Source organism: Pituophis catenifer, unplaced genomic scaffold (genome assembly GCF_029215685.1).
Source record: "Pituophis catenifer annectens isolate HBS135680 unplaced genomic scaffold, rPitCat1.0.hap2 SCAF_6, whole genome shotgun sequence".
In the NCBI taxonomy this organism is placed as follows: Eukaryota; Metazoa; Chordata; class Lepidosauria; order Squamata; family Colubridae; genus Pituophis; species Pituophis catenifer.
Genome location: NW_027256886.1, coordinates 82,898,340 through 82,924,042, shown reverse-complemented (window position 1 = coordinate 82,924,042; position 25,703 = coordinate 82,898,340). Strand labels below are relative to the sequence as shown.

At 41.4% G+C, this 25,703-nt stretch overlaps 1 protein-coding gene across 5 annotated transcripts in view; it reads left to right on the top strand.

The window, feature by feature from the left end:
• Window positions 1-25,703, top strand: part of NFKB2 (nuclear factor kappa B subunit 2) — a 43,758-nt gene that overhangs the window by 11,753 nt on the left and 6,302 nt on the right. For 3 of the 5 annotated variants that reach the window (XM_070945230.1, XM_070945231.1, XM_070945234.1), the window contains 10 exons: window positions 1,091-1,252; window positions 2,850-2,954; window positions 5,687-5,772; window positions 7,933-8,071; window positions 8,163-8,282; window positions 14,610-14,795; window positions 17,391-17,532; window positions 20,937-21,051; window positions 22,954-23,161; window positions 23,797-23,966. In XM_070945230.1, coding sequence (XP_070801331.1) covers window positions 1,091-1,252; window positions 2,850-2,954; window positions 5,687-5,772; window positions 7,933-8,071; window positions 8,163-8,282; window positions 14,610-14,795; window positions 17,391-17,532; window positions 20,937-21,051; window positions 22,954-23,161; window positions 23,797-23,966 — 1,433 coding nt within the window. The remainder of the gene's footprint in view (window positions 1-1,090; window positions 1,253-2,849; window positions 2,955-5,686; window positions 5,773-7,932; window positions 8,072-8,162; window positions 8,283-14,609; window positions 14,796-17,390; window positions 17,533-20,936; window positions 21,052-22,953; window positions 23,162-23,796; window positions 23,967-25,703) is intronic. The other 2 variants (XM_070945232.1, XM_070945233.1) reach the window with 2 other exon arrangements.

The following is a 25,703-nucleotide window of genomic DNA, read 5'->3' as shown; positions in this document are numbered from 1 at the left end:
GTAAAAACTTAATAGTTCAAGTGCTAACTAAGAACCAAAGAGCTGTTAAAGTAGCCGCCTCCTCTCCCTCCTCCTCCTCCTCCTCCTCCTTCCTTTTTCTTCTTTTCTTCTCCTCCTCCTCCTCCTCCTTCATTTTCTTCTTTGCTCTACCAGCATAAGACTAGCATAAAGCGGCACTAAGAAGAAATGCCTATTTTAATTTCTTGCAAGCCTTTCCTCTCCAGCCAGCATTAATTGATGCAATTTCTTAGCGCCACCAGCTCTAGCTTTACATTAGTCTTATGCTGGCGGCACTAAGAAGAAATTGTAATGTTTTATGTTGGCTGGAGAGGAAAGGCTTTCAGGGAATCAAAATAAGCACAATTTCTTCTTAGCTCCTCCAGCGCTGGCTTTATGCTAGTCCAGTAGAACAAAGAAGAAATCCCACCTCTTTTGCTTCCATGGCAATCCTTTCCTCCCCAGCTAGGGAAAATCACTGCCAATTTATGCTGACGGGAGAGGAAAGGCTTTCAGGGAACCAAAATAGGTGTGATTTCTTAGCGCTACTAGTGTAAAGCTAGCACTGGTGGAGCTAAGAAGAAATCATAGTAGTTTATGCTGACTGGAGAGGAAAGAATTGCAATGGAAGCAAAAGTGACTGAATTACTTCTTCTTGATTGTGTCATGTGGCCCAGCAAACGAGCAGCCTTCTTTACCCTGAGTTCTAAGTGAATACCCTAAGTGAATAGTGACGGAGTGGGGGTGGGGAGGGGTACATGGAACCCAGTACTTTGGCAAAGCAGGCCCAATGCCTCTGAAGATCTGGCTGGGCACGATGGAAGGGAGATGGGTGGGTGTGCTGCAGCATCTCTGCGGTCGGTCATAAAGGCGAATGACCGCGGGGACATTCTGCAAAAGTTGTAACTTTGAAACAGATCTGTCTTTAGCTTTTGGGATGTGCACTGTAACTTCAAATGTTCGTTAAATGGCCTGTCGTATCTCAAGGAATGCCGATATTCAGATGATGTGTGATTTTAGTATCTAGAGGAAATTTTGCTTTGATGTGGATGCTGGATTGTTTGTAGTATTTATAACTTAGCATCTATTTTAGCAGAATCTGAAGAAGAATTGATTGAACAAGAGGCGAAAGAGTTGAAGAAGACAATGGATCTCAGCATTGTTCGTTTACGCTTCAACGCCTATCTTCGTGATAGTAGTGGAAACTTCACTTTAGCATTAAACCCTGTTATTTCCGACCCCATTCATGATAGCAGTAAGTTTAACTTTTGATCCATAGACATGTTTGACATGGTTTAAGGGTATCTGCTATTACAGTGTTGGCGAACCTTTTCAGCACCAAGTGATCTTCCGGTTTCCGGCGTGCACAAAGACCAGCTGGCACACTGGAAACCGGAAGAGCAGCCGCCCAGTGCGCATGTGCGTGCCGGGAAGATGATCTTCCAGTTTCCGGTGCTCCCACGCGCCTGAAGACCAGGTGGCTGACGTGCCAGAACCTTTCCTTGTAGTTCTTCTCTCTTTTTTCCCAATCAGGTATTGCAGAGTTTCTTTGCTAGAAGGAAATTAAAACTCTGTGACTTCCATTTTTCTTCTTTTTAAATGAAGTGCCATATTTTTCGGAGTATAAGACGCTCTGGAATATAAGATGCACCTTAGTTTTTGAAGAGGAAAATAAGAAAATAAATTCTGCCTCTGCCTCCCAGCATCCATCGGTATTCATCTGGCTAGTGTCCTGTCAGTGTGTGAGAGAGTTGAGGGCTGTTTGGAAACTGAAACAGTATTTGCGGTGTGAGCAACAAGGTAGGAGACAGCAAGGAGTCTGGCGTGGCTTAGTTCCGCAGCTCTGAGTCTGTGCTGAGCTCTAAACTAGTCTGTTGCTCAAAACTGAAACTGCAACTCCTCTCCTCTGTTTGTGTTTTGCTTGTATTTACTACCACGTTGGAAAACCTGCTTTTGGTATTGTGTATTTACTTCATGTGTTATATTATATATAAAGAGAAGTTATTGAATCCTGCTAAATCAGTTACTTGTGTGTGCTTTCTGGATGTGATTGCTGCTGCAAACTCTGAGTCCTTGCAGCAAATAGCAAACAGCCAGGTGAGCTTCAGCACATTATTGCAGCCTGATTCAGCACAAGCAGCTGAGTGGCCGGTGGATCAGCCTCCCGGAAAACCCCCAATCAGCTGTTCCAAGCTGCAGGGATTGCAACAGACCATTGCTACCTCAGTGCCTCGTGTTTTTGGCTACATTCAGTATATAAGACACACCCAAATTTTCACCCTCTTTTAGGGGTGGAAAAAGTGTGTCTTATACTCCGAAAAATAAAGTAAGATGACTCACAGTAAGGTGAGTCATCTTGCATCTGTTTGCTTGAGTAGCCACATCTGCTGAAATGCAGTCTGAGAAGTCCATGTCTGGAATTAGTATATCCCCAGAGATAAAAGGTTATTGATTTGTTCCATCTCTTTTGAGGAATATTTGTATGTTGGAAAATAAATAATGCCACAAATGATGGCTCGTGATCATAAATCTTTTTCTCTCAGGCCTTAAGTGAAAAGTTCCTCTACCTTGATCTTCATATCAGAGTTCTGACAGAAGAGTTTCATATTTTTTTCATAGTTTTAGTTTTAGTTTTTTGGAATCGGTAGAATTTTCCTGCTTCCTTCTGAATGCCTCCAGAACCTACCACAATTTGAAATATTGACCTTTCTGCTAATGTCTATATTCTTCACTGTTTATTAAAATCAGCCAAAATTACAAGTCTTATGATGACTCCCTTATGTTTTCGTAATTGTACAATTGATCCAGAAACAATTTTATACATCACTGATTTTTTTTTTTTTATTCTACAGAGTCTCCTGGAGCTTCCAACCTAAAAATATCTCGGATGGATAAGACCGCAGGCTCAGTGCGAGGTGGCGATGAAGTATATTTGCTGTGTGATAAAGTCCAGAAAGGTAAGTACCATATCTAATTATGCTTATTTTTGGCATTGTTCTTTCACTTCTGAAATGGATACAAAATCTTTCTTTTTAGAAATGTGCATTTGATTTCCTTTGTCCTTGAGAATGAAATTCCCGTTTTCAAAATGTATCAGGCTTCAATAAAATATTTTTAGTAGAATTTGGGATTCCCCCCCCCCCCTTACAGATGGTAAGACTATATGATTTTACTTTTTTCATAGCAGTTTATATTGTTCTGGAATACTAATTAGCATGAACCAATTGTCTACTTTTTATTAATAAGCATAGTCCCAAATTTATCATATGATATAAAATAAACAAGAAAAGCAGATTGAAGTCTACGACTATGATAGAATAAAATAACTCTGCTAAATATATAAAAGCAATGAATATAAACTTTAATATAATAAAATATTAAGCCGGAGTAACAAGGCCAGCAAGAGGTATGGTATACAGATTCAGTTAAAAGCAGGTGTATAAGGCAATTTTAACAAGGGACTCAACAAGATTTATACTTTCTGGTGAATCTCAAAATCTATCCCATTTAAAACACATTTGATAATCCAGTCTGGACATTACCAGTTCGAGTATTGCAGTGGTACCTTGGTCCTTATCCTTAATTGGTTCCAGGAGGTATGATGAGGACTAAAAATGACGAGTACCAAAAGACCACGTGACTTAACACATGATCCTCTATTTCAGCTGGGAAGGATTTTCTATCTTGGAGTCTTAGTGGACAATCATTTAAATATGAGCCAGCAGTGTGCAGCAACTGCCAAAAAAACCCAACACAGTTCTAGGCTGCATAAACAGAGGGATAGAATCAAGATCATGTGAAGGATTAATGCCACTTTATAATGCCTTAGTAAGGCCACACTTGGAATACTGCATCCAGTTTTGGTTGCCACTATGTAAAAAAGATGTCGAGACTCTAGAAAGAGTGCAGAGAAGAGCAACAAAGATGATGAGGGGACAGGAGGCTAAAACATATGAAGAACGGTTGTAGGAACTGGGTATGTCTAGTCTAGAGAAAAGGAGGACTAGGAGAGACATGATATCAGTGTTCCAATATCTCAGGAGTTGCCACAAGGAAGAGGGAGTCATCCTATTCTCCAAAGCACCTGAGGACATGACAAGAAGTAATGGGTGGAAGCTAATCAAGGAGAGAAGCAACTTAGAACTAAGGAGAAATTTCCTGATAGAACAATTAATCAGTGGAACAACTTGCCTCCAGAAGTTGTGAATGTTCCAGCACTGGAAGTTTTTAAGAAGATGTTGGATAACCATTTGTCTGAAGTGATGTAAGGTTTCCTGCCTAAGCAGGGGGCTGGACTAGAAGACCGCCAAGGTCCCTTCCAACTCTGTTATTCTATTCTATTGTCTATCTGTTCCTTTTACTATGTTAGTGACCTTCCCACCATGGCCAACTTCCTGTCCGCCCTCTGTGCCTGTTTTCTTCTTCCTATCACATCATGTTGATTACCACAAAGACGACAGCTTACAGGGACAACATTTTTTGCTTCAAAAGGTGTCAAGTGTGAAATTCAATGAGTTTCGAAGCTGTTGAGTACCAGGGTACCACTGCGTTTTGACAAATGGTTCCTTGCTAGGGACAATCATTGTTACCAAATGAGCTGGTGCAGGGAGAAAACAATTTTTGTCGTGTAACCCACTTGTATCAGTTTGAAAAAGAAGTTCCTCAGATTGCACATTTGCTCCATCAGAGGAGGAGGTACAATATCATCTAGATTGTCAGCAATGTCCTTAATTTACTGTAAAAGATAATGATAATGACTGCGTTGCTTTTGACTTATCAAAATTTGATAAGATTTGGCTCATTTTTTGCTGTCATCTAGTCTATATTTCTCTTACCTTGCATGATATGGAGAAACACTATTACCATGTTTCCCCCAAAACAAGACTGGGTCTTATATTAATTTTTGCTCCAAAAGACGCATTATAGTTTATTTTCCGGTTAGGTCTTATTTTGGGGGAAATACAGTACTAAATGCCTCGGTCTGCTGATAATCTTAACGGGGGCTTATTTTTGGGGTAAGGCTTATATTACGAGCATCCTGAAAAATCATGCTAGGGCTTATTTTCCGGTTGGGTCTTATTTTCGGGGAAACAGGGTAGAAGTCATCAACTACCTGATAGCATCTCACCCAATATCTCTTAAATTTTGTATGATCGACAATATATCATAAATTTATTAATGTAGTAATACATTAGTAAATGGGACAAAGTGGGGTTGGAATAAATATTCATAGTCCAATGTTACTGTTCTGTTCCCCAGGCATCTGGCTCCACTGGGATCAGGCAGTTAAACTCTAGCAAACAGGTTTTCATACAGATCATTTATTTGGCTTTCCTCAAAACATAGACTTATAATCATAGTGAGTCAAGGTGAGATTCATCCTTAATGAATTTCATAATCTGTCCCATTTCCTAGTGTAAAATGACGGTAGATCTGTCCTCCTATTCAGAAAGCATGTTTCTCTCCTCTGTGGCAATTCATAATGGCCGGGCAGAGAGCCTCAGTGGCCAATCAGACACACAGATATGGTCACATGTCATGGATTACATTTCCCATAATGCACTCTCTCTCTCTCTCCATCTCCCACAATGCAATCTCTTAAGGAGACAGCTCTTAATTCTTAAAGTAACTATTCGCTATAAGTCACCATCTGAACAGCACAGTTACTGTTTTTTGGCTTCTCTGTTAGATGATATTGAAGTGCGTTTTTATGAAGATGATGAGAATGGTTGGCAGGCCTTTGGAGATTTTTCCCCCACGGATGTGCATAAACAGGTATTGATTGATTCAATCATGAGAGCCCGTCTGAGTGGTAGATTAAAGATGTATTCCGTAGAGCAGTGTTTCCCAAACTTGGCTATTTTAAGATGCATGGACTTCAATTCCCAGAATTCCCCAACCAGTATGCCTGGTTGAGGAATTCTGGGAGTTGAAGTCCATACATCTTCAAAGGGTCAAGTTTGGGAAACACTGCCATAGAGGGACTTTTTGTATTAGAGTAGATCAAAGACATTTTATTTTATCACATTCTAATCCTTGTAAATATAAAGGCCAACATCCAATGGGGGAGCAAAGGATTTTAGAAACGAATCACTGGCTTAAATACCGGTGTCAACACTGAACCGGTATCGAACCGTTACTGGTTCAGCTTTCTAGACCATGGTCTGCATTACCCTACATGGAGGGCTATTGGCAAAGGATGGACTCCACGTCACAAAAGAATACTGGAAAGAATACCTTTGGATATTCCAAAGAATATCTTTGGAAAACGATTGGCTCACCTTATCAAAAGGGCTTTAAACTAAAATAGAGGGGGGAGGATGGCCAATCTTCATGACCTTTAGAGCCTAAGCAAAAACCACTAGATAACCAATCATTTAAGGAGGAAAGAAGGGAGTAAAGAGAAAAACGAAATAATAATTAAAAAAAAAACATAATGAAGTACAGTAGTGGCCAAAATTGTGGCAACCTTTTGGGAAAGTGTATTTTCCGAAACTAGCTAATAACACCACTTTTGTTTTGGAATAGCACCATAAAATTATATATCAATGGAAAGATAATTGAATCAAGAATGTAATGCAATAAGTTTGATGAAGGATTTGCTATTAGAATAGCAGTTACAGTATAAAGAAGAAAAGTGAAACACGTAGAAAAAAATGAGATATACAAAAATGATCACAACGTCAGTTAATACTTAGTTGGATAACCTTTAGCATGAATTACAGCCTTACAACGTCTTCCCATGGAGTGAACCAAGTCTTTTAGTTCTGCAGCTGCTATAATGTGAAACCAAGATGGAATGATTGCTTCTATTAACTGGGTTTTATTGCTGGGTCGCTTCTGACTAACAAGTTTCTTTAGTCGGCCCCATAAATTTTTAATTGGGTTAAGGTCTGGGCTATTCCCAGGCCATTCCAGCAGTGGAAGATGAAACTCCAAAAAAAGTGGTGTTATTAGGCATCAAACCTCAAAAATGCACTTTTCCCAAAAGGTTTCCACAATTTTGGCCACTAGTGTAGAGAATGATGGAAAGGATGGAAATTCCAGTTACAAAGTAGGAGATATAAGAAAGTATCCATAAAACATACCCATAAAAGACTCAAATGCTTATACACTAACACTCAAACTTTATTCCGTTTGCAGCCTCCTAATTGTGGAGCAGAGGGATTGGCTCACAGCCTGGGTTTTGGTGTGATTGCATTGCTTAAGATACGTACCAGACCATAAAGCAGGCACTGGCATGTTCCAAAGAGTGAAGAAGCGTATAGGAAGCAAGCAAAAGCAATAGGTTTCAAACGGAGTAGTCTCGTCTCTTTCCAGCTGAAAAGCACAGTTACTGTCATGTGATTTCCCACTTATGACCACTTTGCTTAGTGGCAGAGTGGTTGGTCCCAATTAAAGACAGTTATGCCAGGATTATCTGCAAACTGATTTCTTTTTGTCCTTATTATTGCACATAGGGAAAAAGGTGAACAGTTTAAGAGTTTATGCAGGGGTGGGATCGAAAAATTTAAGGAATTGGTTCTCTGCCTGGTTGCTGGATGGGGGCGTGGCCTAGTCAGCTTCCTGTACCATGGGGGGGGCGTTTTTGCCCTCCCCAGGCTCCGGAGGCTATCTTCGAGCCTCCGGGAGGGCGAAAATGGCTTCCCCTGGGCTCTGGAGGCTGGAAATGAGCCCGTTTCCAGTACTTCCGGTAGGCCCACTTTTTGCCCTCCCAGAGCCTCCGCGTGGGCCTTGACTTGCCTTATGGGCCATGTGGAGACTCCTGGGAGGGGCGGGGCTGGGTGAGGAGGGTCAGCCAGTCCTTGCAACTACCGGTTCGGTGAACCAGATTAAAATGAACATCCGGTTTGCCCGAACTGGCTGAATCCCACCCTGAATTTATGGTATGTGACATATATGATTGCACTAACCCCATGTCTTGTGTCCTTGCAGTATGCCATTGTCTTCCGTACTCCGCCTTATCACAAGACAAAAATAGATCGTCCAGTCACTGTGTTCCTTCAGCTGAAGCGCAAGCGAGGGGGTGATGTGAGTGACTCCAAGCAGTTTACATACTACCCAGTGGTAGAAGGTACAGGGCACTCCATGTGATGTGCTACTTTTGGTGTTTAACAGAGTGGCAGGGCACATCACTGATTATTCTTCTATATCTTTGGCTGCAGATAAGGAAGAAGTAGAAAGGAAGCGTAAGAAGATCCTACCCCAGTTCCCGCAGCACTTCGGTGGCGGTGCGCCTATGGGTGGCGCTGGTGGTGGAGCCGGTGGATTTGGTTCTAATGGAGGTAAATGTTAATACTTGATAGGCCTTTGTGGGTTTCACTTTTTTAATAGTCTGCTGAAATTTACTGTATTTTTTTGACTATAAGATGCACCAGAGTATAAGATGCACCAAGGTTTTGAAGAGAAAAACAAGGAAAAAAGGTTTTTGCCCTCCCCAGCCCCCAGAAGCACTCTGCTAGGCCTCCCAAACCCTCTGCGCATCCCATTTTTGTGAAAAATGGGCCTGTTTTTGGCATAAAACATTTAACATTAAACATTTTTAAATGTTTAATTGGTTTGTGGTTTTTTAAATTTTGGGCCAAATTTATATAGATTTTAATTGTTTTTAAAATTTGTATTCCATGTTTTTAATTCTGGCTGTGCACCACCCTGAGTCCTCAGGGAGAAGGGCGGTATATAAATTGAAAATAAATAAATAAAAAAAAAAATAACCGGGACGCGTGGGACAGAGTTTCGGTAGACCAAAAATGGCTGTATTCGGTGTATAAGATGCACCAACATTTCCACTCTCTTTTAGGGGGGAAAAAGTGCGTTTTATACTCTGAAAAGTACAGTAACTTGAAATCAAAGGCGTTTTATTGTAGATGTGCAAAACACACATGATGCTCAAACCATTTTGCACTTGAAACACTCTTTAAACCTTGAACCTTTACAAAAGTGTTCTCATACTATTCTGCTTTTCTGGTGTGTTCTAAACTTGTGATCTTGGAATGTCCCATTCAATGAACCTGAATTTTATTTTATTTTTTGCACACCTCTACTTTTAATGTTAAACTATCCAGTTGCTTCTAGTGTGTTACAATACTGAATAATTTTATTTAAAATACAACATACAAATACCAACTGTCTAATTTTGATATTTGAGTGGGGAAAGCATGATTTTTGAGATAGCTTCTCAGATCATCCACTTCCTTTTGAGTAGTTTGTGAATAAGAACGTTGGATGTCAGATATTTTGCTGAAATCAATTTGTTAATTTATTTAGAAACTAATTTGCATTTCTATGCCACTTTACTGCTGATAGCTCAGAGTGAATATTGTATTTTTTTATTTTACTCCTTTTTGAACATTGGGACAAATACTTCCATTCCTCATGTTGTCTGGTCTTTTTCCATATCAAAGATTAGCTATCTTGTCATATTTTCACTTCCTCTTCCAATTTGGTATGCATTGCATCCTCTTCTTTATCTTATCTTTTCTTTAATGTACACTGAGAGCATATGCACCAAGACAAATTCCTTGTGTGTCCAATCACACTTGGCCAATAAAATAATTCTATTCTATTCTATTCTATTCTATTCTATTCTATTCTATTCTATTCTATTCTATTCTATATCATTTAATAAAAATATTTCTTTCTGCATATACTGAAGAAATGTTTATGAGCACCATGTTGAGGATGAAATATGTAAAGTTTTGCAGATCTTGGTGTTCTCTGAGCTTGTTGTTTCCTTGCAGATATTTCATTACCCAAATAGATTTCTTTCAGTGGAATTTGCTCCCTGTTTGATATAGAATGTCTTGTCCTGTTAGGGGTCTGGTTTTCTCTTTGATAATTCATTAATTAGATATTGTTTTCTGCTTGTTTCTTAGTCTGATATTGATTGATGGAGAGGATATGTTATGTTCTTTTTGTTTCCTTCTTGGCTTTTTTGTTCTCTTATTTGAATGGTGGTTAATGGGGTCTCTCTCTTTCGCATCCTGGAGTCATGCAATCATCTTTTGTGACCTTCTGACAAACAAAGTCAATGGGGAAGCCAATTTTTAAGCCAAATTTACTTAACAACCATGTTACTAACTTAACAACTGCTGTAATTCACTTAACAATTGTGGCAAGAAAGGTCGTAGAATGGGGTAAAATTCACTTCACCGACGTTTCCCTTAGCAGCATAAATTTTGGGCTCAATTGTGATCATAAGTCAAGGATCTCTTGTATCAAGCATGCATGACAAACTGTTTTTATGGAAGAAAATATCCCTATTTTTATTATATAGTAGTGGCCAAAATTGTGGAAACCTTTTGGGAAAGGTGCATTTTTGAGGTTTGATGGCTAATAACACCACTTTTTTTTGGGAGTTTCAAGATAATCATATTCCACTGCTGGAATGGCCTGGGAATAGCTCAGACCTTCACCCAATTGAAAATCTATGGAGCCGACTAAAGAAACTTGTTAGACAGAAGCGACCCAGCAATAAACCCAGTTAATAGAAGCAATCAGTCAATCTTGGTTTCACATTATAGCAGCTGCAGAACTAAAAGACTTGGTTCACTCCATGGGAAGATGTTGTAAGGCCGTAATTCATGCTAAAGGTTACCCAACTAAGTATTAACTGACGTGGTGATAATTTTTGTATATCTCATTTTTTTCTACGTGTTTCACTTTTCTTTATACTGTCACTGCTATTCTAATAGCAAATCCTACATAAAAGTTATTGCATTACATTCTTGATTCAATTATCTTTCCATTGATATATAATTTTATGGTGCTACTCCAAAAGAAAAGTGGTGTTATTAGCTAGTTTCAGAAAATACCCTTTTCCCAAAAGGTTTCCACAATTTTGGCCACTTCTGTACCTGCCAACTGATAGATGTCAGATTGTCCAGGTTTTCCAGGCAGAGACGGAATAATTTGTTAAATAGGAACTGAGTATTGCTTATCATAGATCTGATTTAGTAGCTATGATGATGATGATGATGATGATGATGATGATGATGATAATAATAATAATAATAATAATAATAATAATAATAATAATAATAATTTTATTTCTATACCGCCCTTCTCCCGAAGGACTCAGGGCGGTGTACAGCCTATTTAAAAACACAGACAAAACAACAATATAAAATTTAAAATAATTAAATAAATTGGCTCAGATTTAAAACCCCCAAAAATTTAAATACCCCAATTTAAAACTATTGTGTTGATAGTCCGGCCTGGCGGAACAACAGGGTCTTCAATGCGCAGCGAAACACCCAGAGGTCGGAGATCTTACGAATTTCCGGGGGCAGTTCGTTCCACAGGACTGGGGCTCCCACAGAGAAGGCCCTCCCCCTGGGTATCGCCAGCCGACATAACTTGGCTGATGGCACCCTGAGGAGACCCTCTCTGTGGGAACGGAGTGGTTGGTGGGAGGCTATTGGTGGCAGAAGACGGTCTCGGAGGTACCCGGGTCCTATGCCATGGAGCGCTTTAAAGGTGGTAACCAACACCTTGAATCGCACCCGGAAGACCACTGGGAGCCAGTGCAGCTCGCGCAGGAGGGGTGTCACATGGGCACAACGGGTTGCGCCCATAACCACCTGCGCGGCCGCATTCTGGACCAGTTGGAGCCTCCGAGTGCTCTTCAAGGGGAGCCCCATGTAGAGAGCATTACAATAGTCCAACCGGGAAGTAACAAGGGCATGAGTGACCGTGCACAGGGTGTCCCGATCCAGAAAGGGCTGCAACTGGCGAATCAGGCGAACCTGATAAAAGGCCCCCCTGGCCACGGCCGTCATATGCTCTTCTAAAGACAGCCGCGCGTCCAGGAGGACACCCAGATTGCGAGCCCTCTCTGGGGGGGGGCAAAGATTCACCCCCAATAGTCAGCGATGGCACCTGCTGACTATATCGGGGCGCCGGAAGCCACAGCCACTCGGTCTTGGAGGGGTTGAGTCTGAGCCTGATGATCTCACATGCTCTCTTCTGCCTTGTGTGACTTAGCATAGATGCCAGGGCTAGGACCGAGGTCCTTTCTTGCTTTGGAGATTGTTTATTCAGTGATGAGAGGTATGGTGGCTCAGTAGTTTCATGATGCTAGAGATCGTCTCTGCTCTAGCAGTTCGAGTCCTGGTACTGGCGGCAGGGTGATGGGACCTAGGATGCTGCTGCAAGAAGAGCCACTCATCTTACTTTCTGTGTGAAGCCAGCTCGCCCTCCTGTGGCTCATCTTGGGAAGTGCATGAGCATGTCTTGTCAGGATCCTAGGCGGCATTAACAGAGAGATAGACTCAAGATCAGGTGAAGTGTTCTGTTTTATACTTTATGGTAAAACCAGACTTGGAATACCAAGTCCAGTTTTGGTCTCCATGCCATAAAAAAGATGTTGAGACTAGAAAGACTGTAGAGAAGAGCAACGAAGATGCTTAGGGGGATGGAGGCTAAAATATATGAAAAACGGTTGCAGGAATTTGGTTTGTCTAGTTTAATGAAAAGAAGGACTAGGGGTGACATGATAGCAGCGTTCCACTATCTAAGGGACTGCCACAAAGAAGAGGGGGTCAACCTATTCTCCAAGAGACCTGAAGGCAGAACTGGATGGAAATTAATCAAGGATAGACTCAACCTAGAACTAAGGAGAAATTTCCTGACAGTGAGAACAATTAATGGAACAGTTTGTCTTCAGAAATTGTGGGTGCTCCATCACTGGAGTTTTTTAAGAAGAGATTGGACAACTATTTCTCTGAAATGGTATTGAGTTTGGGGTTGGACTAGAAGACCTCCAAGGTTCCTTGCACCTCTGTTACTCTGTTACTCCTTTTTCTCTTCAGATACCTACTAATCGTAACTGTATCATGGATCTCTGTCATGATATCTGAATCTTGGTACATAACTTGAGAGTTTTCCAAATGCAACTATTAAACTTTGTAATGAGCTGGCCAAGTAGCGGTAGAGCAATTCAACAGCAACTATGGCAATACGTGGAACTCTTCTCCAGGTGGTTCCTGTCCTAGAATTTTTTCAAATAGTCAGGAAGCTATTTGAGCCCAGCTCTATTTTAATCCAGAACTGTTCTCTACTCTGTCCTTCGAAGAGCAGTCTTTCTTACTTATCTTAGCATCACTGATCCCTCTTTCAGGTAACAAGGTACCTATTTATGTGTGTGAATCAGTGTGTCTGACTGATTAAGAAAATCTGGTTTACTTACATGTATTTTTAGTTCTCAGCTTGGTATGAAATGACCTCAATTTATTTCTTGGATTCACTGTGGCTGTCAGCCCCGGAGGCCATCTTTTCTTTTGGGTCTTCAGGGCTGCCACACTTAATGCTGTGGGAAAGTGGGAGGGCGGTTGCATAGAGTTGGTAGAGTTATTTAGCCATAACAACATTCTTTTCTCTGAGAGTCAAGGACGTTCAGCCTGTACCTGGAGTGGCGTGACTGGGAGGCATCTCCACTTGGGACAGTGGATTGATTGGACCATGTGATGGACATGTGGGTGCAGGGGAAGGGACTTTGATTTTCTTTTGGGTGGGGAAAACCCAGGAGCTTTCAGATTCGGGTTTTCACAGATGTGCCACTATGACATCTCTAATAAAATGGAACTGATTGCCTCAGAGTCTTACTTGGTTGGGGGTATTACTTGGAACCCTGACAGTGGCAATCATAAGAACTGATAGAACAAAACAGCTACTACTATGCAAGAAGGGGCAAAACTACTGCCAGGAAATCTGCAACTTCTAGAAATTCTTGAGAGGCTTTCAAGAATGTAACCAAATGTGTGGATTCCCAGATAGCCATTCAAACAACTCTAGTTGTCAAGAAAGTAACCAGTTCTTCTAGTTTAATTACCAGTCTGAAGTACCGTATTTTTCGGAGTATAAGACGCACCTTCCCCCCCCCCCAAGAGGGGATGAAAATTTAGGTGCATCTTATACACCAAATGTAGTCCTGCCCACCCATTGGCCCCCACTCTTTGGCCTCTGCCTCCCAGCAATTTACCTCCTTGCAGCAAGAAGAAACAGCTCATTTCAGCTTCAGCACAGCCTAATTAACACAAATTGATTGTCCCTTGGATGAGCCTCCCAACTGTCAGCTGTTTCAGGCTGCAGAGATTGCCATTGCCTATTGCTGTGCGGGCCTCTGCTGCTTGCTGCAAGGAGGCAAATTGCTGGGAACAGTTTTTTTTTTTCATGGGCTAATCAAGCTATGCTTAAAATGAAAATGAAAGTAAAGCAGGCTATTTGCTATTTGCTGCAACAAGGCAAAATTGCTGGGAGGCAGAGGCAGATTTGTTTTTCTTGTTTTCCTCATCAAAAAAGGTAGGTGCATCTTATAGTCCGGTGCATCTTATATTCCGAAAAATACGGTAAATAGACTACAAAACCTGAATAGTTGAGTAGTGATTATAGTTCCCTTATGTATTGTCATATATATTGTGGCCACAGTGCCCTTACAAAGCATGTGATCATTCTGCATCTAAACAAAGCTTGCAAAAAAAAAAAAGAGTTTACTTTTTAGGTGGTACTTACAGCAACAGCCAATATAGTTATGAACAGTTAAAATGTCTCTTTTTAGACACATACAGTCTAAATTACATGGTCCTTTTTTTTTTTTTGTTCCGCTCTTCTAGCTGGTAGTCCCTGGCATTCTTCAGGATATAGTCCCTATAACAACAGCATATACCTATCTGGATCGCATCCTATGGGCAACTATCAGGGTGGAAGAGGTATCCAAATGCCCAGAACTGCTAGACTGGAAGACAGTGAACATCATCCTTCAGAAGATGGTACTGATTATATTGAACTGCTGCAGCATGGTATGGCTGGGGAGATAAGCTAAAACTATTTTTGGTTAAGAAGCATCCTAAATTTAGTTTTCACTAGCTGATAACCTGGCATTGCCCGGGTATACCAGAGGGATACCCTTGTGGAGTGCTGTGAAGTTGCTACCATGGCAACTCCACTGTGCTGTACAGTAGAAGCCATTTTAAGACACAACAGGCTGTATCTTAACAGAACTTGAATCCAAAATGCACACTCTCTCTGTCAAAAGTACTGTGATTTGACACTATAGATATAATTCATTCCTTTTCATTTCAGCAGCCCAGGCATTCCAGAGTTATGCCGGAACACACACACACACACACACACACACACACACACACACACACACCAAGGGGTGTTAGAGGTGTTTTACCTCCACAGTATTTCTTTCCAGAGAGTAAGTCATCTGTGTACCAAGTTTGGTTCAAATTGCTTGAAGCGTTCCAGAGTTATGCTGGAACATACATGCACACACACACACACACACACACACACACACACACACAGACCCATTTTAATATATATAGATTGTTGACATTTCTAAAGGTAAAAGTTTCTCCTGCCCAATCATGTGCGACAGTAGGGGGCAGTCTCTTAGTTGGGAGAGCCAGTGTTGTCTGAAGACACTTCTTGATCATGTGACCAGTGTAACCATACGCTGATGCGCATGGAACACTGTTACCTTCCCACCAAAGTGGTAACTATTTATCTATTTACACTAGCATGCTTTCAAACTGCTAGGTTGGCAGGAGCTGGGGCAAGTAATGATAGCTCACCCCATTATGCAGCACTCACATCTCAAGCCTGGGCTGTCAGCTTAATTTGTTTAAATGGTCCAGACTCTTTCTCTACTCTACAGTCATAAACTCTGCTTATTTACAGGAATTAAGTATGATTACACATTTATTTATTGTCAGAGATGTGGTGGCTCAGTGGCTAAGACGCTGAGCTTGTTGATCGAAAGGTCGGCAGTTCAGCTGTTTGAATTCCTAGTGCCCGTGATGGGGTGAGCTCCCGTTACTTATCCCAGCTTCTGCCAACCTAGCAGTTCGAAAGCACGTAAAAAATGCAAGTAGAAAAAATAGGGACCACCTTTGGTGGTAAGGTAACAGTGTTCGTGCGCCTTTGGCATTTAGTCATGCCAGCCACATGACCACGGAGACGTCTTCGGACAGCGCTGGCTTTTCGGCTTTGAAACAGAGATGAGCACCACTCCCTAGAGTCAGGAACGACTAGCACATATGTGCGAGGGGAACCTTTACCTCTACACATTTATTCTTTTAATACTCTTATGAATTTTTGAATTTCAAAATGATGCATAAATAAACAAAATCTTCAGAATCTCAAAAGTAGCCCAAAGTTGTAAAATCTAACTTTTGTATTCTGAGTTACTGAAATATATATATATAGTTTACATATTAAGCTTCAGCATGAATACAATTATCTATACTAAACAATTGATACTTCTGATGAGAAATAAGTGCTATTGTTAGAAAATGCTATTGAAGGTGTTACTCACTTTCACAAGTGCCCAAAATGTGATCATGAGATCTTGGGATGTGTGTGTGTGTGTGAATCAGAATTTCGAATCCAGGTCATAAATATTTCTAGAAAGTCCAATCATAACTTTGAATAGTTACTAAGTGACTGATCGTAAGTCGAAGACTTCCTGTACCAACCACAACTAACTGGAAACTAGTGGAACAGCCCTGGCTTTTGCAACATTGGCCGAACTTGTAGAAAACTAAACTACTCAAATCTGCTGACAGGCCCATGCTGTTGCCATAACTAACTGATCTCGGCTCGGGCATTTGGAAGTGGACTTAAATCAAAGTACCATATTTTTTGGAGTATAAGACGCTCCAGACTACAAGACCTACCTACCTTTTTTGGTGAGGAAAACAAGAAAAAGAAATCTGCCTCTGTCTCCCAGCAATTTTGCCTCGTTGCAGCAAACAGCCTGCTTTACTTTCATTTTCGTTTTCGGCATAGCTTGATTAGCACAAGAAAAAAAAAATCTGCTTCCAGCAATTTACCTCCTTGCAGCAAGCAGCATGGTATGGCCGCACAGCAATAGGCAATGGCAATCCCTGCAGCCTGAAACAGCTGAGAGTTGGGAAGCCGATCCAAAGGACAATCAACTTGTGTTAATTAGGCTGTGCTGAAGCTGAAATGGGCTGTTTCTTCTTGCTGCTTGCTGCAAGGAGGTAAATTGCTGGGTGGCAGAGGCCAAAGGGTGGGGGCCAAAGCATAGGAGGGGCTACATTTGGTGTATAAGACGCACCCAAATTTTCACCCCCTTTTGGGGGGGGGAAGGTACGTCTTATAGTCCAAAAAATATGGTAATCCACCCAATATTACCTACTTTGAAGGACAGGCACTCTTGAGATCTTTCTCATTGCATACTATCAGCATACAAAACCGTTGTTTGACTACAGTCAATTGATATTCTCTTTTTAAGAAAAAAGGGGATAGGAAGATGGAGTTGTAGCGAAGAATTGAGCGATGAATGGAGATGAATTCTAAACAGAAAATGTTTGGGCTTGCACTGCTTGTTTTAATAGTCTGCCTTTCCCCATCTTACCTAGCTCAGGAATGCAGTTCCTGGATGCTAATGGTAGCTCGACGCAGCGCCCAGGCTCTACTGGATTATGCAGTTACTGCTGACCCACGTATGTTGTTGGCTGTCCAAAGACACCTAGCTGCTTCTCAGGATGAAAATGGAGATACGTAAGTATATTTTGGAAAGATCGGAGTTCCTAATCTGAGATCATTTGCAGAGTAATATTAGTCTTCAAATTTCTTGACGCTATTCTAGTATTTTCCTCATTATGGAGATACTCTTTCAGTGGAAATTTATGTCAGCTCTGTACTAAAGACAAGGGTGTGATTTACCATATTTGTCGTTCCATAAGATGTACCTGACCATAAGATGCACTCCCATTTTTGGCCTCTGCACACTCCGTTTTTGGCCACCGCACCTCCCGTTTTTGGCCTCCATGCATTCTGTTTTTGACCTCTGCGAGTCCCATTTTCGGCCTCTACGCATCCTGCCAACTCCTTCAGAGCCCTGAGATGTAATCCATCTGGTCCTGGTGATTTGAAGTTCTCTAGAGTGGATAAATATTCTCTTGCCATTTTCTTGGCTATTTTGACTTGTTTTGCTAATCTGTCGTCCATTTTGATAGGTTGGAGTATTTTTTGCTTTTGTGTAGAGACAGATGCAAAGAATGAATTAAGTAGTTTAGCTTTCTCCCTGCTACCTGTCATCTCCTTGCCATCTTCTCCCATGAGTAGACCAGTCTTATCCTTGACTATATCTTTGCCCATTTGGGCTATTTGCTGGTATTCTGCTTTAGCTATGTGTCCCTCTTTTGCATATTTTTTTATACTTGTCCTTTTTATCTCTCACTTTATCAAATAGTTCTTTATGTATCCATGCTGGTTTCCTCTGAGTCTGTTATTTTTCTTTCTCAGTGGTATTGCGGTAGACTGGGCTTTTATAATCTTATTTTTCAAGAGTTTCTCAAGATTGATTACGTTTTCCCTTTAAGATTTTCATCCATGGAATCCTTCCTAAGCCGTCTTTAAAGTTTATTAAAATCAGCTCTCTTAAAGTCTAAGATATTCATTTGACTTTGTTCTGTTACTTGTGTCTGCATTATTGTTGAATTCCAATATGACATGCTCACCCTCCCCCAAAGTTCCTGCAACTTCAAACCCCTGCGCCATTTCATCTCTGTTAGTAAGAATTAAGTGATAAAAAGGCAACAAATTACTATATACAAGATAACAAATAAAAAGAACCCATCTTTTTTCTAAAGGGACTATACTATAGGTATAAAATTGATGGAGGATGTTGTAAAGTGAGACAGTTAAGTGAATTTTGCTTCATTTTATAACCTTTCTTATCACAGTTGTTACATGAATCACTGCAGCTCTTAAGTTAGTAACTTGGCTCATTTGATCATTGTATCTTTAACTATTTCTTCTTCCATCTTATATCGCAGTAAAAATTTGTATATCCTACTAATTAATTTCTCCTCTCTCCCTTGTATAATTTTATCCAATTCATGTTGTTCGTTCTGTACTTCATATAATTTTGTATCTTCTTTATATTTCAACTAAATTTGCATGTATGTCCACCAATCAGATCCTCTATTAAGATCATGTTCCAATTCCTGTTTCAATTTCAAATTTCCTTGTTCTTTTAGTATATCTCTATATCTTATTATCCCATTCAGTTAAATTTGGATGTTTTAATGCTTCTATAGGTAAAATCCAAATTGGTATTTTTGTGTAGTGCTGTTTTTTTATTTTTAACCAAATTAGTAGCAAAGCATTCCTTAGTATACGTCTTCTAAAATAGCTATGTGTTTTATATTTTTCATCCCAAAGGAATGCATGCCATCCTGCTTGTAGATCATGTCCCTCAATTGCTAGTATTCTTTTATCCCTTAACTCAATCCACTCCTTTAGCCAAGTTATGCAAGAGGCTTGATAATATATTTCCCATTCTGGGAGTGCTACTCCTCCTTTATCTTTTGTATCTTGAAGAAATTTCATTCTAATTCTCGGTCTTTTTCCCTGCCATATAAATTTGATAACTATTTTATTTAAAATTTCAAAAAAGTTTTTCTCTATTTTTACTGGTATAACTTGGAATAGAAATAGAATTTTGGGCAAGATATTCATTTTAATCGTGGCGATCCTCCCCATTAGTGAGATCTGTTAAGTTTTTCCGATTTTCTAAATCTTTTTTTTGATTTGCTGTAGCAATTTATCGTAATTGTCCTCCTTAATTGAGGAACATCTTGCAGTAAGTCAAATCCCTAAATGTGTCCTTGGGGATGTGCAACAATCATGTGAAAAATGGTCATAAGGCACATTTTTCAGTGCTGTTAAAACTTTAGATCGGGGTGTCAAACTCTATTGCATTGAGGGCTGCATCAGGGTTGTGTTTGACCTTAGGGGGCGTGGTGGCCGGGGTAGGCGTGGCCGGGGTGAGTGTGGCCAGATCGACGTCACTCGTGTCAGGGGCACCTGTGGTGGCCAAGTGCTAAGGCAGGACTTCCCTCAGACCCTCACTCACTCTCATTATAATTTTCCTTTCCTTTCCTTTCCTTTCCTTTCCTTTCCTTTCCTTTCCTTTCCTTTCCTTTCCTTTCCTTTCCTTTCCTTTCCTTTCCTTTCCTTTCCTTTCCTTTCCTTTCCTTTCCTTCCCTCCGTCCCTCTTCATTCTTCTTTCTTCTTCCTTCCCCTCTTTCCTTCTTTTTCGTTGTCTTTCCTCTTTCTCCTTTCCTGTCCCCTCTTGCATGCTCAAATACAAAAGGAAAAACATTTCTCCTTTTATTTTGTTTTTAGTTTGTTTTGCTAGTTCTCTGCCAGCAAAAACAGGCCGCGTTTTCAGCTGGGACGGCCTCCTGCAGCCCTCTGCTGCCGAAAATGGAGCTCGGGAGGGCCGCTTTCCATTTTCGCTGGCAGAGGCGCTGTGGGCCAGTCCTTTGCTGTTTCCAAGGTGGCCCTGCAGGCCAGATCTAAGTACCCCACAGGCCAGATTCAGCCCGCGGGCTTGAGTTTGACACTCATGCTTTAGAGGTTCACTAAACGAATGGCTGTAAATTGAGGGCTAACTGTAGAATGAAAATAAATACTGGAATGTTAAAAGAGGAAAAAAAAAACTATATGAGGTGTACTTACTTTTTCACATGACTATAAATTGTTATATTGAATTTCCACCACCATACATCATACCAAAATAAAACAGTCCTTAATTAACTAACACTATATCTAATCTACAGCAGTACTGTCTATTCAAAGAAAGATGAATGAAAATTTGCTTCTTGGGAACGTCTTCAGATCGGACTAATTGCAAATTCAAGAATCAATCAGAAACAGAATTTTGATGATAGGATCCACTTAGTTCCGTTACAAACACAAGAAGAGCTCAATTAGTTTCTGCTTTGTTACATAGGAACTGCCAGGCATGCCTAGGGAACCACAGAGCAGAGTTTGTGGGCAAATTGGAAGAGGTTTTAGGGGTTGCAATTCTCATTTCTGGTTGTTGAGTAGTATTGCTGTTACAATTAGCGATTACATCTCTTTGTTCTTAAATCCATATTTTCCCCCCACAGGCCTTTGCACTTAGCTATTATTCATGAGCAGACAACCGTGATTATGCAACTGGTCCAGGTGGCTGTAAGCATTCCTAATCAACAGATCATCAACATCACAAATCACTTACAGCAGGTATAATAGGTAGTGTCTCAAATTCAGTGGTAACACATTTGTGGTGAGAGACGGGTGTGCATGGACATAGGGGAGATCTGATCAGGAGGTATACTTGCATTCACTTGAACATACAGTAGTGGCCAAAATTGTGGAAACCTTTTGGGAAAAGTGTATTTTCTAAAACTAGCTAATAACACCACTTTTTTTTTTTTTTTTTTGGGAGTAGTACCATAAAATTCCCTTGGACTGCAAAGCGAACAAACAAGTCAGTCCTAGAGGAGATCAACCCTGATTGCTCCTTAGAAGGTCAGATCCTGAAGATGAAAGTGAAATACTTTGGCCAACTAATGAGAAGGAAGGATTCACTAGAGAAGAAGAACCTAATGCTGGGAACGATTGAGGGCACAAGAAGAAAGGGACGACAGAGAACGAGGTGGCTGGATGGAGTTAGTGAAGCAGTCAGTGTGATCTTAAATGCACTCCAGAGGATGGTAGAGGACAGGAAGGCCTGGAGGAACGTTGTCCATGGGGTCAGGATGGATCGGACGACTTCGCAACTAACAATAACAACCATAAAGTTATATATCAATGGAAAGATAATTTAATCAAGAATGTAATACAATAACTTTTATGAAGGATTTGCTATTAGAATAGCAGTTACAGTATAAAGAAGAAAAGTTAAACACGTAGAAAAGACGAGATATACAAAAATTATCACCATAGAAAAAATGAGATATACAAAAATGATCCCCATGTCAGTTAATACTTAGTTGGGTAACTTTTAGCATGAATTACGGCCTTACAACATCTTCCCATGGAGTGAACCAAGTCTTTTAGTTCTGCAGCTGTTCTCATGTGAAACCAAAATTGAATGATAGCTTCTATTAACTGGGTTTTATTGCTGGGTGGCTTCTGACTAACAAGTTTCTTTACCTGGCTCCATAGATTTTCAATTGGGTTAAGGTCTGCGCTATTCCCAGGCCATTCCAGCAGTAGAATATGATTATCTTGAAACTCCAAAAAAAAAAGTGGTGCCATCAAACCTCAAAAATACACTTATCCCAAAAGGTTTCCACAATTTTGGCCACTACTATAAGTACAGGTAGACTCGACTTAAAATAGAGCCCAACATTTCTGTTGCTGACTGAAACATTTGTTAAGTGAATTTTGCCCCATTTCATGACTTTTCTTGCCACAATTGTTAAGTGAATCACTGCGGTTATTTAGTAAGATGGTTGTTAAGTGAATCTCGCTTCCTCATTGACTTTGCTTGTCAGAAAGGTTGCAAAAGGTGATCACATGAGCCCAGGACACTGTGACTGTCATAAGTATGAGTCAGTTACCCAAGCATCCAAATTTTGATCATGTTACTGTGGGGATGCTGCAATGGTTGCAAGTGTGAAAAATGGTCATAAGCTACTTTTTTCAGTGCCGTTTTAACTTTGAACTATCACTGAATTAACGATTGTAAGTCGAGGACTACCTGTACAGGTCTGTGTAATTTGATTTCTGGATTGTGCATACGGGTAAATTTGTAGTTGAAAATGTAAACCACAAGTAGAAATTCTCTTTGGAGAAAACCTACCGTTTCCCCGAAAATAAGACATCCCCTGATAATAAGCCCAATCGGGCTTTTGAGTGCATGCTCTAAAATAAGCTTCCCCCCCCCCAAAAAAAAATAAGCCCTCCCCGAAAATATTTAAATGCAGAGCTGGAAATCAGGTAAAACGGCAAGAGGAGCCCCATCTTGCTCCACAGGCCCCAAAATAATAAGACCTCCTCAAAAATAAGGCCAAGCGCTTATTTCAGGGTTCAAAAAAATATAAGACAGGGTCTTATTTTCAGGAAAACATGGGTATTGATCCTGTTAGCGTGCTCTGATCTTTTGATGGAACTTGGTTCTGACTCTTTTTTTCTTAGACACCGTTACATCTGGCTGTGATCACCCATCAGCCCAGGGTGGCTGGTTTCTTACTTCAGGCTGGAGCAGATCCCACTTTGCTGGATCGATATGGCAACTCAGTTGTGCATTTGGCTGTACATTTGGATGACGAAGAGATGTTGAAGACGGTCCTCTGTCATTTGGGGCCCCAGACTCTCCCACTTCTTGAGATACCTAACTATCTTGGTGAGTAATGTGGGAATTGTAAGAAACCCGCATCTCTTTTTCACAGGACCATTTGAAATCAAATTGGATGTTGAAGGAGGGGTGGCTGTGATTGTGGTTCATAAGTCGAGGACTGCCTGTACTATACTATCTACTGTAGGGGTGTCAAACTCGATTTCATTGAGGGCCGCATCAGGGTTGTGTTTCACCTCAGGGGGCCGGGGTGGGCGTGGCCAGGGTGGTATGGCCAACATGACATCACTTGTGCCGGGGGGGGCACGCCTGTGGCAGCCCGAGTGCTCTGCCAGCGAAAACGGGCTCCCAAGCTCCATTTTCAGCTGCGACGGCATCCTGCAACCCTCCTCCAGTGAAAACAGAACTCAGGAGGGCTGCGGACGACCGTTGCAAGCTCCATTTTCGCTGGCAGAGGCACCACAGGTCAGTCCTTTGCTGTTTCCAGGGCGGCCTCAGGGGCCAGATCTAAGCACACCACAGGCAGGATCCACCCCCACCAGGCCTTGAGTTTGACACCCATGATCTACTGTATAATTCAGCTTCTCAGTCTGGATCTATAAAAAAATCCTCTATCCCAGTCCTGCTGCAAGAGGTACAGTGTAGTCTCATTATTCAATTATATTTTTCTGCTGTTGCTTCAGGTTTTTTTCCTGTGCATCTTGCTGTGAAGTGCACAAAATCAGCCCCTCTTGAGTTGCTAGTTGAGAAAGGAGCGAATGTGAATGCAGCAGAACGGCAGAGCGGACGGACACCTTTACATTTAGCTGTTGAAATGGATAATCTTAACATGGCTGCATGTTTGATGAAAAAGGTGAGTGGGGAGGGGGTACGCTAATGATGCGGCACGAGTCTTCTCCATTCTGCAATAGAACTTTTACAGTACAGAAAGGTTACTATCGTGTTTCTCCAAAAAGAATGCCGGATCTTATTTTCTGGCCCACTTCTGCAGCCGCTTGCCGCCACTTATACGCATCGCCCTGACCTCCGTTTCGCCTTCAGATGGCTGCTGGAAGGCATCTGCAACGGATAACAGAGCTCCAGATCAATCCAGAGCTCTGTTATCAGCTGCAGATGCCTTCCAGCAGGCATCTGAAGGCGAAATGGAGGCTGGGGGCGATGCCTGCAAAAGGCGGCAAGCAGCTGCAGAAGAAGCGGCCGCAGAAGAAGGCGAGGCAGGTGTCAGGGTATGCGAGGCCTGGTAAGTAGGGCCGCTCCACCCCAGCCCCCAGCTTATTTTTTACCTATGTGCCTTGCCCCACCCCCTGCTCCCTGGGGTAGGCGGGGTCTTAATTAGGTCTAATTTTGTGGGTGGGGCTTCATTTGATCGCATGCACTCAGAAACGTGATATGGCTTCTTTTCAAGGTGGGTTGTCTTTGTGGAGAAACACGGTATGAACAAATGGTAGTCCAGCTGGGAACAAGATAGATTTTTATAGTTGTTACTTTGTAATGCTGGGAAAATAGAGAATGCACTAGCAGAGTTTGCTATGGGTTTCTTGTCTCTTTATGTATCCTCCCAGACTTTTTATAAGTAACTGTTTATAAATAAATAGATAAATAAACCATTCCCGTTCATATCAGAGGCATAACATATAACACATAACATAAAACATAACATAATTATAATATAAAATATAACGTAACATAAAGAACCCAATAACATAAGGAAAAAGAAGATAGCGAAGATCAGCTGGGGAGGTGAGGTACAGGGCTGCAGATAACCTTAAAGTGCCAAACAGCAGGAGTGGCTATGGCTTCACATGGCTAGGCTAGATGCCACACTGCTGACCTGGGTTAGGGTGATTGGGACATGCTGCTGTGAGAATGAACAGAGGGCCTTTATGTAGACCTGGTCAGTACTCCCTCTCACCGAAGCCCCACAGGCTGGTTCTCCAAGGAGCACGTCCATCATTTGCTGTAGAGCATGTGCTGGAAGCACTCTAGAGAAACAGTCTGTAGGCTTCAACATATTGAAAGCTGCTGGCCCTTCATAAGGAGGCAGTGAACTGTGTCCAATGTAGAGCCCAGACAAGTATACCAAGCATTCAAAGACCCCTCCACCAAGCCCAGAGATGGTGCAGATGTTCTGCCCCAGCTACGGACCCCAAAGAACACAGCACACACAAAGTCCGTTCAAACCTTAGTTTACTAAATAAACCAGTTTTTTACAACAGCTGTTAATTAACTGGATTAACAGCCACCAAGAATTCAAAGAATAATACTGAAAGCTTACTGTGGTTGGCAGAATGCCCAGAAGCAATTTGCAGGAAGCTGATAAGATAAGCAAGACAAGACACGAAGGTATGTGAACGAAGTTGTTCCCTGCAAATTGCTTCAGTCGGCGTTCCTCCTTAAATAGGTGAAGGGAGTGGCCAATTAGCCTCAAGCCTTATTCTTGAGGAGACCTGCCTTTTGGCAGCTCTGCACGCCCATGCATCAAGAAGATGCTCCTCCTCTTCGTCCTCTTCACTTAAGGGAGCTTCTGGAGGTTCTGAAGGCCCTGGCTGAATCCCCGCCTCTGGCACCACATCTTCTCCAGCCTCCTCAT